The following is a 12,828-nucleotide window of genomic DNA, read 5'->3' as shown; positions in this document are numbered from 1 at the left end:
AGTAGCAAGTCCAGCAGTGCCTCATTCCTGGTTGGCACATTTAACATTTGTATGAGGAAGCAGTCCTCTATGCATGCCAGGAACTAGATGCATGATATGGGAGCTGCGGGACTGTTCTTCCAACAAATGTCTGGGTAGTTGGAGTCACCCATAAGAACCAGGTTCTGTTGACCCGAAACTTGCTTAAGTGACCCAAATATTGCTTCGTTGGCCTTATCATCTTGGTTTGGAGGTCGGTAGCGGATGCCTACTGCAAGATTCCCCTTGGAGATGACCCCTCTGATCTTGACCCAGAGGCATTGAATAGGGCTTCCACAATCGCTGTAGCTGACTTCTATACATTCAAGGTTCTCCTGAATAGAGAACATTCTCATAGAGCATGACTCCTCCTCCTCTTCTTCCCTGCCTGTCTTTATGAAACAGCCTATAGCCATCCATCACAATCCTCCAGTCATGTGAGTTGTCCCACCATGTTTCAGTTATTCCTATGATATCATAACTTTCTGACTGGGCACGGAGCTCCAGTTCCGGCTGTTTGTTTCCCAGGCTGCGTACATTGGTATACATACACTTGAGGTAGTTGGTCTACTGGTTCTCATCTTGGGAGGCAGCTAAAGAACATTTGTCGCTGCTCTGGTTGGCCTGGCTTATTGCCCAGTTGGCCCCACCAAGCCTGGCACAGTAAGGCGTTGATGGCTTTTCCATGTGCCCGCAGAGGCAAGCAGGGTTTTTAGACAAGAAGGAGCTCGCATCTTTCTCCTTCAGAGCCTGTGACTCTGGCTGTTGTTACGCCAATATTTTCTTGCTCTGCTGCCATTCTGTGCAAAATGTGTATTGCTCGGGCTTGGCGCTTTGGGGTTCACAGGTGCTCCGGCTTTGTTTCATTTTTCAGGCTTGTCTTTAGTTCCGGAGTTGCAGTGAATGCTTATTGTGCCTGAGTAACAGAAAATGGGATTCTGTCAAATTTCAGTATTTGAATTTATGAACTTAACCGAAATTGGCCGCAGACTTGTCATTGCAATGCATCCCACTGCATAAAATGACTGTAAACTTCTCTGTGCAACCCTGCTCTGTGAGTATATGTATGTGCATGACACCGCATCCTTTATTACTTATGAAACACATATCAATATTGTATTAATAAGTAGGCATTGATTTTTACTGAGAACATAAAGATTTATGAAAGTAGGCAGTGCTGTGTGGCAGAAACTATGAAAGCAGTTTCTAGAAAATCCATGAAATATTTTACATTTGAGATACAGAAAAATTTTCCATTCAAAATAAATCCAAATAGACAGCCCTTCGTGGAAAATAGATTGCTTTACGGTATCAGGCAAGGGTGAGATTTAACGGCAACTGGTTTGCAACAGAATGAGTCTCTTTTTGTCCAAATTTGAACACAAATGGCTTACCTTTTATACTACAGAGAGATTCAAGGAGGCTCTCAGTGAAGCAAGGAAAGTACAGGCTAAACACCTGTGCAACGGCCCTGAGGCAAAAGGGCTACGCTAAGCAAACAGGGAGACATACCCCTGTCAGGCTGACAGTAAAACTCTGCTGTTGCTTGGAGTAGGGAAAAGTGTATTTAAAGGGTACTGATGCAGATCTGCTGGTAACAGCAAGAAGTAGAAGCTGTAATAAGGACCGCTTAGAGAGTTCCCTGTCCACGTGACGCCACCCAGAACTAGGGACTGTAGCACTGCATGAGAAGTACACATTTTCAAGTGTCAGTCTTTTTTTTTTTTTTTTTTTTTTTTTTATGCTGGTACACAAGGTAAATCTTGGGACTGATTTAGAAATTGTGGTACAGCAAATGCCTTAGAAACCAGCTCATGCAGAGGAAATGGCCGGTCTTAATTCTCCACGATATCATACTCAACAATTGTCAAGAGCAAGTAGAAAAACACACTCCAGACGCATAATCTATCCCAGACACTGTAAAAGGAGCATTACCTACAATATCAGAAGTACAAACATGGTCTAAACAGCTGATTTCCTCCTGTACTGCATGAAATCCTAAATCCTGCAGAATACTCAGGCAGTGGATATGTGCGTTTCTGCTGATGTGTGTGCTATACAAAAGGATAAGGGACTTAATGTGTTCTTAACAGAGCTTTTTGCTGAAACGATCCTATGCTTTGGCAAGGGGATGAGAACAAGAACTGGAAAGGTTTTAGCGAAGATATCAAACTGGCAAAGTTCTGGTGATTTTATTTGTGGCTCTTAATAATTAGCTGTTTCTATCTTTACAATTAATTCTTTGTCACTTTTACTACCAATGCCTTCAATTTCCTCCCTGTCCCCCAACGGACACCAGCTCATTAACATGCAGCTTTAAGCGAGTATCAGAGCTGTCATGCATTCCAAACCTCCCCGAGGAAGCTTTTTAAAATTGTAAGTAAGACCTGATACTGAGACTTATTAGCACCAAACTTGGAAACAAAGCTTCTGTGCAGGCAGTGATGACTCTTCAAGTTACAGTTGCTGTCACCTTTTTTATCCTGAGATTTATTATAAATGTGAATACCTCAAAGAATTTCTTTGATGCAACCGACATTTCCAGCTCTCATAAACTGCTGTTTATTGATAGAACTGGGCTTGTGCCAGCATCTCAGATTTGAGTGATGAAGCTGAACTTCTAGGTCAGATTTAATTGCACCCACACTGAGACAGAAGGAATCCACTGAAAGCAGCAGGGTGATAGCACACCACTGCAAATGCACGGCAGTGTGATGGAAAAACTGGAAATTTGTGTACTAGCTAAAAGACAGGTCACAGCAGTCCATAGAGGTGCAATGTGTAGATCGAGAACAGAGTCCATCCTCAGTGCTTTGAGACCAGCTTTTTCTCAAACTTCTGATACTTACGCCTGGCTTTGGCTGTCTGAACAGCCCCATTTCTTCAGCTCTGTCTGGAGTTAAGAACAACAATTAGTCTAACTTCTGAACTGCTAGCATAAATGATTTGCCAGAATTAAGGTTAAGGCAGATTCCCATGACTACCAGTTGCGATAACAGAAGAAAGGTGTACACTTGAAATCAAGAGGTAGCTGTGGAGTTGTCGTTAGCATGTTGGTGATTCTGCTAACTAATCATCTTTCCTTAGTGAACACACAGAGCAGGAGGGGTTGTAAGAGGAAACCCTATCAACTTCCACACAAGGGAGCCTAAACAGAGGCAGAAAGCTATACCTCAGTGTTTCCTCAGAGGGGAAGGTGTTAGCCCAGAGAAAGGGCTCCTAGCAGAGCTTCTTGCTGGAGTGATACTATAATGTCCTATACTTTGGCCAGCACAAAATGACAAGAACTGGAAAGATTTTGGCAGCAAAATACCTCAAACTGGAGAATTCGGAATATCTCAGCTTCCAAAAATTTTCACAATTCAATAAAACTTTCCTTGAATGACGCAAAATGTCAGTAAATACCGACACCTGTCAGGACACCTGATCCAACAGCAGCAGAGCCATCGCCCAGGCTTGGCCAATAAGGTAACACGAGACTGCAAGTTGCAAGAGGAGCTCGGGGCAGCAGGCAGGAAGGAAGGGAAGCGATGCCAGGTGGGCAGGAGCTGGCTGAGAGCAGGCCCCCCACCACGGGCCCAGCTCTCTGGGGGAGCGTGGTGCCGATCGGCACACCGGTAGGATGAGACCCCTCCGGGAGCAGGGGGCAGAGGAACCGTGTTACCGTGCCCTGCCAGGGAGGCAACACCTGTCCTAAAAACCCTAGGAGGAGTTCGACCCTGGAAAAGGCACGCTTTGACAGCCCTTTGCAGCCGTGCCAGAAGAAGCCCGATCCCCCCGCCCCAGGGACAGCGGGCATTTCTCTGAAGGAGGGACAGCGCTGCTCGCCGCCGGGCCCCGCCACCCCGTTACGGACCCCGTGCCCCGGCGGAGCTGGCTGCTCGCCCGCTGCACCCGAGCGGGGCCGGGGGAGCGATGGAGCCTCCCTCCCCTCACGGCACGGCGGCGCCCGCCCAACGGCGCCCGCCCAACGGCGCCCGCCCAACGGCGCCCGCCCAACGGCGCCCGCCCAACGGCGCCCGCCCAACGGCGCCCGCCCAACGGCGCCCGCCCAACGGCGCCCGCCGCAGCCTCCGCGCGCCGCCGGCAGAGGGCGCCCGCCGCCCGCCAACGCCGCGGGGCCGCGCGCCCCGCCCCGCCCGGCCGCGCCCAGCGCCGCCCCTCAGTGCCGGGAGCACCGCCCGCCTGCGGGTTGCGCGGCCGTACCCGCCCTCCCTGCCCAGGTGGGCCGGTAAATTGGCGGTTTAACGGTCAGCCCTGTTGTTCGCCTCGCGGCGGGGACCGGCTGCGGCACGGCGGTGGCTCTGGGGACTCGGGGAACCCGCCCCGAACCTGCCACTGGAGCGCCGTCGCTCACCTCCCGCGGGCCGGTTCCTTCCTGGACCGCCCGCCTCACCTCCCGCGGGCCGGTTCCTTCCCTCCGCTCTCCCCCTGCCAGGCTGCTGGGAACCGTACAGCCTTTAAGCGCCCCCCGCCTGCTGCAAGGTGCTGCCTGCCTGACCCTGCCCGAGCCGTCGGGGGGCCCGCGCCCGGCCGCGGGCCCGAGGATCTGTGGAGAAAGCAGAGGCCGGGGTGCTGGCAGAGCTCGGCCTCCCGGTCCCGACCGGGCCCTGGCCTGCGGTTTGGAAGTTGTCAGCACGCTCGTCAAGCTGCTGCCCCTTGCCCACAGGATAGCCATCGCCTCCCGAGGTAGGCATGCCGTTGCGCACAGGATGATGATCGCTGACAGAGCAGATGTGGTTAGGCAGGCATAGCTAGCAGCTTGGTAATTAAAGGTCTGCCGAAAAACAAAGCAAATCTGCCAGTTTGCCACCAGAATTGCTGAGCCCAGGAAATGAGAAGTTACACGCTGTGGTCTAAATGGCGCGTGGCTGCTTACAGTCAGTGTCTGAGGGCCTACAGAATATACCTGCTCTGTCCTGCTGTAGACTTGCACAGCGTTTTCCTGCATTACCTTGTCATCCCCATCACATCTGTGTACAGAACACAACACAGGATCTCTGTGTGGGGATTTATGTGAAACCCATTCACGTGCAGTAGGAGCTAGGGTGTATCTCCTTTGTTTGCCCATTTGGTCAGCTTTTTGGAGGCACCTGTGTAAATGCCTAAGGCACTACTGATGCAGCCTGGCTACCCTGGGCAGCATCGCTTCTGTCAGCTTTACATTAAAGCTTTATTATCCAACGCAGGAATGGCTGCTCCACTCTAAGGGTGATAACCTAGTCAAGTTAAAACACGGCAGAGCATCTTAGACACCTTTACTACTAGCAGAGTATCTGTGAAAACAGAAAGGCGCTGGGAGATTCCTTGCTTGGTGACCCAGTGGGCTGGTTTTGTTTCCTCATGGTTGTTACAGCGCAGGTACATTAGGGATGCTGGAAGGATACATTTATATGGAACTAACAATAGGAGGGTGGAAAAGTGGATGCAAGTCCCCTGCGTGTTCTGCTCTCTCAATTGCATCAACCCATCCATGTTACGACCCTGTCGGGGCATATGTCATTTAGCTCTTTATTGCATCCATTTGTGAGAAAATCAGCAACTTGTTTTGAGGAGGAAGATTTATTAGAGATGATTGGCTATCTGTAGGATTTGAAATAAAAAGGGATCTGTAACCAGCTATATGTAACCCGCAAAAAGAAATCAGAAATTAATTGTTAATTTATTATGACCTTGACTGCAAGTTAAATTAGTACACGTAAAATTACAACAGGGAAAAGAGATGCCAGTGACTGTCATAAATACAGCCTGCTTTTCTTTCCTAGTTATTTAGGGAGGATTTGGAACACTTGTGAAATCACGTTCATTAAAGCCCTGAATAGAGGCAACTAACCAATAACTGCGGTGGAAGCAACAAGGTTCCCCCCGCCCTCTTCAAGAAGAGGGGGGAAATCACGGACGTCAATCAAGAAATACTGCAAAATAAAATGGACCCTCCTGGCAGCCGAGGCACGGCGCAGAGCCGCGGGGAGGCCCCGGCAGGCTGCTCGCCGCCCCCGGCCCTGCAGCTCCGCCGCTGACCGGGGAGCGCACGGGGCTCCGCAGCCCGGGTCTTCCCTTCCTTCCCTTGCAAAACTGTCAGGCACAAATGGGCAGGAGGATATTGGCTGCAAGGGACGCGGAGGCTCCTCCCAGAGCCTGGATCCCGATATTTTTGGAGGATTTCTTTTAACTCAGTTACAAACCTTGGCGAAGGAAACAAGTTGCCGCTGTAGCGGAGGCAGAAAGCGCCTCTGCTGGGGCGAGCGCGGCTCCCGCTCCCGCTTTCCCCTTCCTAAAGCTGCCTTGGATGCTTCGCCTCATTCGCGGAGGAGAGCTGTGCTGCCTGCCGGGGGGAATGCTCCTGCTCTGGATGTTGCTGTTTCTGTGAAAACAAGGGTTGTAAGGGAATGAGAGGGAAGACAATGAGGAAAAACCGACCGGGAGAAGACCCCATCCCCAGGCGTTTCCCCCAGAACTGAGGGCGCTTCGGGGCTGAGCGATCCCGTCGGAGGCGGCGGAGGCTGCGCCCGGCGGAGGGAGCAGCCTGCCCGCTCCGGGGGGACTTCCCGGGACCGGCTATTCCCTTCGGATGCGGACTGGGAAACCTGTAGGAAATTCCCCCGCCGCGCTGCGAAGCCACCATGAATTCGGTGGCTGGAAATAAGGAGAGGATTACCGTCACGGCGCGGAGCAGAAAATACGGGGTAAGTCGCCGGCGGAGGGGCGGCTCGGTGCGGTGCCCGCCGCCCTGCCGGGGCTCCCGCGCCCCTCGCCCGGCGGTGACCGGCGCCGCCGGCCATCGGCCCCCCGGCCCCGCGCAACTTGCGCGGCGCGGGAGGCGGCTGCGGGCGAGGCGCGGGGGCCGCCGCGGGCGCGGAGCGTCCGAGCGAAACTTGCCGGCGCCGCCGGGCCTCCCTGCCTGATCCGCTGCTCCTTCTCCCGCTGCAGGTGACCGACCCCTGCTCCCCCACCAAGCCCGCCGCCCCCTTCTCCCCCGAGAGCTGGTACCGGAAGGCGTACGAGGAGTCCCGGGCGGGGAGTCGCCCGGCCCCGGAGGGAGCCGGCTCTGCCCTCGGCTCCTCCGGCACCCCGTCCCCCGGCTCCGGCACCTCCTCGCCGGGCTCCTTCACCGGCTCGCCGGGACCCGCCTCGCCCGGCATCGGCACCAGCTCGCCCGGCTCGCTGGGCGGCTCGCCGGGCTTCGGCACCGGCTCGCCGGGCTCCGGCAGCGGCGGCGGCTCCTCGCCCGGCTCGGACCGCGGTGTCTGGTGCGAGCACTGCAACGCCCGCCTGGCGGAGCTGAAGAGGCAGGCGCTGAAGCTCCTCATCCCCGGGCCCGTCAGCAGCAAGGTGAGCGGGGGACCGGGGCGGAGCGGGGGGATCTCTGTGCCGCCCGGCGTGGGCGCTGCCCGCGCTGCGGGGCCGCAGCCGCCTGGAAGCGGCCCCACACAGCCGGTGGGGCTGCGGGCCGGCTCCCCTCTGCCGCTGTCACCGCTGAGGGTTTTAGGGTTTATTTGGGTTCGCCCTTTCTTGATCTTGTTCCCTTTTCCCTTCCTCTCCTCCTGCTTCATGTGCAGCAGGGCGCCTCTGTCTCCATAGGGCTGCCAGGCTTCTGGGGGGCCTCTGTGACAGTCCCTTAAGCTTGCTCCTTGCCTCCCTCTTTCATTGCATTGACGGTGGTTTTGTGTTATTATTTCCCGTGTACTTGTTCCCAGTGAGGGGCAAGCGAGGATGGGAATGCCACGTGGGAGTCATTGGTCCCTTCCCCTTTTGCTCTCTTTGATCCCTACAGGATGGATTTACAAAATATCCTGAGACTTGTCAGTCAACTTAGTGGTAAGGTGTGTACGGTCTGATGCCCATGGTTTGTGCTTCCATTGTGGGGCCAGGTGCAGCAGAGACCCTCCTGTAGCTCCAGGCTCAGATGAGGCATTGAAATGCTGTGTGAGTCCAAAGGTGACCCAGGGAGGCTGTGGCGGACCATGGCATTGAACCTAGCTCTCCAGGGTGTCATTAACATAAGGACAACTTGATGATGCTTCTTTCTTACAGAGAAGCACAAGATTTTTTTTTTTTTTATAAGATGACTTAAAAATACTTGAAGCTGCTGGACTGTGAGTATTGGGTTGAATAATCCTGTGCCTAAAGATTATGCAAGCATTTCTGAAATCTGGCCTCCAGTTTTAAGAGTTGACTGATTATGGATAGAATTGGAAGTTTGCTTTCCACCGCTGTTGGGGAGTCTGATACCTCCAAAGGCATACTCTGAAATTCCTTGGTTTTGTTTGGCATTGTTTTTTGTTTTCCCTGTTTGTTTTGCATATAAAGATTAAGGCTAATGTCCCTAAAAGGGTGACCAGCAGCCCTTGGCTGACCTTGTGCTACCAAAACATTAAGCATTGGGCTCCTCCACAGCAACCCTGAGAGTGTTGTATTGTGAATGGGTCTACAGCTCCCAGAATGTAATACAATGCAATTTTGTTTGCCCTGTTGGGTTCAGGTACTATCAAATGATAATATTTACTCTTCCACTTCAAAGAGTTTTCGTTAGTGGTTACGATAAAGAGGTATCATGGAAAAGAGCTGACTGCTGAGAAAGGATCCCTGGTACTGCTGTTGTGTTGTCCTCTCCAATATTTATTTACGTGTTGTGTGAGTGGGAGTTGGTGCTCTCTTGAACAAAAGACTAAAGGGCTGGTTTTTACCTTGTCCCAAGAGCTGGCTTAACTGAATTATTAATGAAAAGGGAAAGGTGGAACCACCAAAATTAGTAGTCAGTTTAACCATATTAATACATGGTTGATTCCCTGGAAAGTGGCCCTGTACCAAAGTCTTCACAGATTTCAGGCTGTGTGATTTAGTAGTCATTACCAGCTGTGGGTATAGGTGGGAAATTACTGGTACAGATACGGCAGCCATCAGAATAACTGAGATTGGGCATGTAGGGAGGATAAAACATAAGCATCAAGGCTTTGTACCCCTCGCACAGTGTTAAAAATTGACAGATTTTGCAGTCATATAAAGATTTGTACAGGCTTCTCTTACTGTAATAGTGGTAGTCGTTGCCCATACTAGCCTTTCTGAGATGTTACCCTGGTAGTACTATTGTTAATTGTTCTGTTCTGTTGTTCATGTAGTTTAGCTGATGGTGTTCTTCAGGCCAATCTTTATTCACTTAAGTAGCAAGCCTTACTTCTCTATTTTTAGCCCCCTTACCCTATGCTCTTTTTCTCTTTTAATGCCTCCTTTCCAGACCTTCCAGTGGTGTAGTAGTGCCTTTTACAAAGCCATTGCTATCCAATATGTAGGTGTGGATTTAGGGGGAAGGAAAGAGACACAAGTAAGGTGGTTTTTGCAGGCTATGGTGACCCTCTGCCCTATTCACTTTGCTTAATAGTACTTGCAGGCTCAATCCTGTTGAGGTCTTCCAGCCTTTTGTTCCCTTCCGCGGATGGGTGCTACCTGCCTGTGGCTATTTGCAGAAGCATCCCTTTCTCTCATCCTTTCTGGCTTATTTACAACAGTTAAGAACTTCCTGAGCTTGGGATTTCTGCTTTCAGCAGACACTGCCCAGCACAGTGAGGTTTTGATCTAGGTGATATAGGATACAAATATCATGGTTAGCGCTGTTGACTTCTTTGGATCAGGTGTGCTGCACCAGTCTTGCAGGTTCGTTGTTGCTGGCATCCATGGGGTAGCCATATCGGTGTCTGCTTAGGGGAAAGCAGGGCATTGGCGTGGGCTCTGCCAGCTCAGCCAGGGCCTGTGAGCTGCCTCTGCAGGTGCGTGCCACAGCAATGCACTGGGGTTGCCCTCCGAGGGTGAAGTGTACAGGGTCTCTTGCAAGGATGTGGAAACCTCTCATGCATCTGGGGAAAACTTACTTCGGCTTGGATTGAGCCTGGAGTCTGACATACTGTGTTAATGTAGCTGGGATTTTTCAGGGTCCCGTGAGGTTTGCTCTCGATTGCTGCTATGGGAATAGGTTTTTGGGGGGCTAGAATTGATCCTGTCACTGAGCTCAGTGAAAGAAGGAGAAAATCACATTCCTGGTTCTGGGTACTCCCTCAGAACTTGCAAAACATCTTACAATTCAGTAAGTGCCCAGTAGGACATAGCTAATTGGTGATACGCCTCTATTAGATACGTTTTAAATGCTCCATTTAATTGTTCAGTCATCATCATCTTACGCGATGATTTTTGTTGGTGCTGTTGAAAACAGCCTAGAAATTTCATTAGCTTTATAAATATAGTCTGTGTCACCTGTTTCACATTTATACTGTGTTTAGAAATGCATATAACCCTGGGTATTGTGTATTGCAGAAGAAGCAGCATATGAGAGTATCTGTGTTTTGACACGTATCTAGTAGCAGGTACTGGAATCTGCAATAACTTATCTGAATGTGAACCTACATTGATGTTTTCTGCACTGTATAATCATGCAAAGGTTTGTGTATATCTGCAAAGTGTAATTGCAGTGTAAACAGACCAGGCTTTATGCATGAAGCTATGTACTGAAGCTTTTCATTTGATACAGAAAAAGCCATGCTTAACCTAGAGCAAACTGCTTCTGACTAGCTCATTGTTAGTGCTGAGGTGTTGAGCTTTTAGTTTTAAATAGAAGCATTCTCTCCTAATATGTCAACAGGATGAAAACTTGGGATTTGTGTGGGCTTTTTTGGTGAGGCACAAAGGTGAGGAATATATAATTATAGTTGCGCTACTTTATTTTAACCATTTAAAATGCCAGGTTCCCTGCCAATTACAAAAAGAAAAATGCTAAAAGCGTGTTGTTTCTTTTTCCCCTCTTGTGATACAGATGTGACTTAATGATGTACAGCAATTTTCTGCATACAAGGGGTTACGTTTTACGAGAATGAAATCTTATTGTAACCCCCACGCGAAGCATGCCTGTGGGAAATGACTAGCACAAGTGGTTGTTACAGTTGCACATTGCAGTTTGTGACTGAAAGGATCTTAGAGCATTTGGTGGCCATTGTTTGTGGGGGTTTTTGTTACAGCGTCAAACATTTGCATGATGATAACGACTGTCTCAAAAATTACTAATGTTGACTTTTTTAAAAAAAATTAAGCTTTTTCTTAGGCTATATTTTCAGAAGGGCATCAGGCAAAATTCTAGCATAGTAGTTTATGGCATCACACTCTCTGTTTATCAGAATTTGTGTGAAATCTGGTTGCCTTGAGTTCAAACCTGTGATATCCTCTGGCTTCCATGCAACACTAACCTCGCAGGCATCTGACAAAAAAAATGATCATTAAGTTTAATTGAAGAGTTGCTATATTTATGTGTATCAAATTATATTGTGTGTAAATAATCAATGGAATGCTAATAAGAATAGTCTCAAGCCAGCGTTTATAGATTTGTTAGTATGTGATTCCAAGAATCCTGAATACAGCCTTTAAACCAGGGGTAATTTGAATGTGTAGACATGAATATCTACTTGGTCACGTTGTGATTGAGTCAGGAAGTAAGGATACTACTTTAAATGCTAGAGATGGATAGCACCGATGTTGTTAGGGAGTTTATATTCTGGACTATCGCCCTAGCTAAAAAGTCTGTGCTTCTGTATATAAGAATTGGGTAAATTCTGGTTTAGTGTGTCTGTGAAAGGGGGAGGGGAGGACTTGTATTCAGGGTACAGTTCTTGTTCTTTTCCCCCCCCCCCCCACAAATTTAATGACACTCTATCTCACTTTTTGCTTGCATATTGTTGAACTAGCCGTTTCTATTTCAGAGGTGTTCAGTAGTCAAAGACGTGACTAATAATTATTTAATAATGAAGAAAGCCCTGCAGCTGATCTAATGAAAAATAGGTTCCTTTTAGCTTGTAGCTACTTTAGAAACATTCCCAGTAGAGACAGGACAGTAATGAACCCTTCCTCAAAGCTTAGCAAGTGGCAGAATAATGGAATTTCATTTCCGTCCAGACCTTTAATTTGTGAACAAGCACGGCCAGTCTGTATGGTGACTTAATTCACTGTGCAAAAATCTCAGGCACCTAATCATTTCATCCCAACTCATTGTAATGCAGATAGGATTATTGCATTAGAAATGTGATTTTAAATGGCCTGAGGCAGTAATTTGTCAGCATTTGGAAGGATTAACTCCATTAAAGTTTAGGCAACAGCAACCATTCTTTTGTGTTGCATCACAGGTCACAATACCAAACATTTAGCATAACTCATCTGTGAATCTTCTTACAATTGTATGTTTCCTGGCAAGTTGGGAAACTGCAAGCTACTTCAGTTACCCTGGAATTACAGCTGCTTACAGAGGTCCAGAGGAGACAAACGGATATGCCTTCACCTCTGACAAATTAATGTAAACCCTTTTCTAGAAGCAGCTGGAAGTCTTGCTGTATTGCTGCTGCAATCCACAGTGTCAACATGTGAAATGATATAAATATTTCTTTCAAGCTTGCAAATGTCTTTGAGGTAAGGATGAAGATACTGTATATTAAAGACTGCTTTTTGGGAAGCTGTCAAAACTGTTAGCTCTGCAGCTTTCTCCATGGGATCAAAAAGGCTCGCCATTACTGATTGCCCTGGAAATTGGGAACAGGCCTATGATTATATGTAGTGAATTGAGACTATGATGTTTTTCCTGTCAGAAAAGAAAATACTTTTAGGAGACCATAGACAGAGCTGTTGGGGGGAGGATCGATGTTTTATCTGAAGTAAATCTCTGGGGAGAAGCAAAATTTTGATCAGTTTTTTTTTTTTTTTTTTTTTTTTTTACAGAGCCTTGGCTGTGCATTTGAAAATGTTGTGTTCAGAAATACACAGTCAATGCTTAGTCTGTAGCTG

At 48.9% G+C, this 12,828-nt stretch overlaps 1 protein-coding gene across 1 annotated transcript in view; it reads left to right on the top strand.

Annotated features, from left to right (window-relative positions):
• Positions 1–6,641: 6,641 nt before the first annotated feature.
• Positions 6,642–12,828, top strand: part of KIF26B (kinesin family member 26B) — a gene marked incomplete at both ends in the record, with an annotated part of 300,168 nt that continues 293,981 nt past the window's right edge. The window contains 2 exons of the mRNA XM_082305966.1: positions 6,642–6,704; positions 6,949–7,350. Coding sequence (XP_082162092.1) covers positions 6,642–6,704; positions 6,949–7,350 — 465 coding nt within the window. The remainder of the gene's footprint in view (positions 6,705–6,948; positions 7,351–12,828) is intronic.

Source organism: Platalea leucorodia, assembly GCF_965183815.1.
Source record: "Platalea leucorodia genome assembly, chromosome: 3".
Classification (NCBI taxonomy): domain Eukaryota; kingdom Metazoa; phylum Chordata; class Aves; order Pelecaniformes; family Threskiornithidae; genus Platalea; species Platalea leucorodia.
This window is presented reverse-complemented; position numbering and strand designations above follow the sequence as displayed.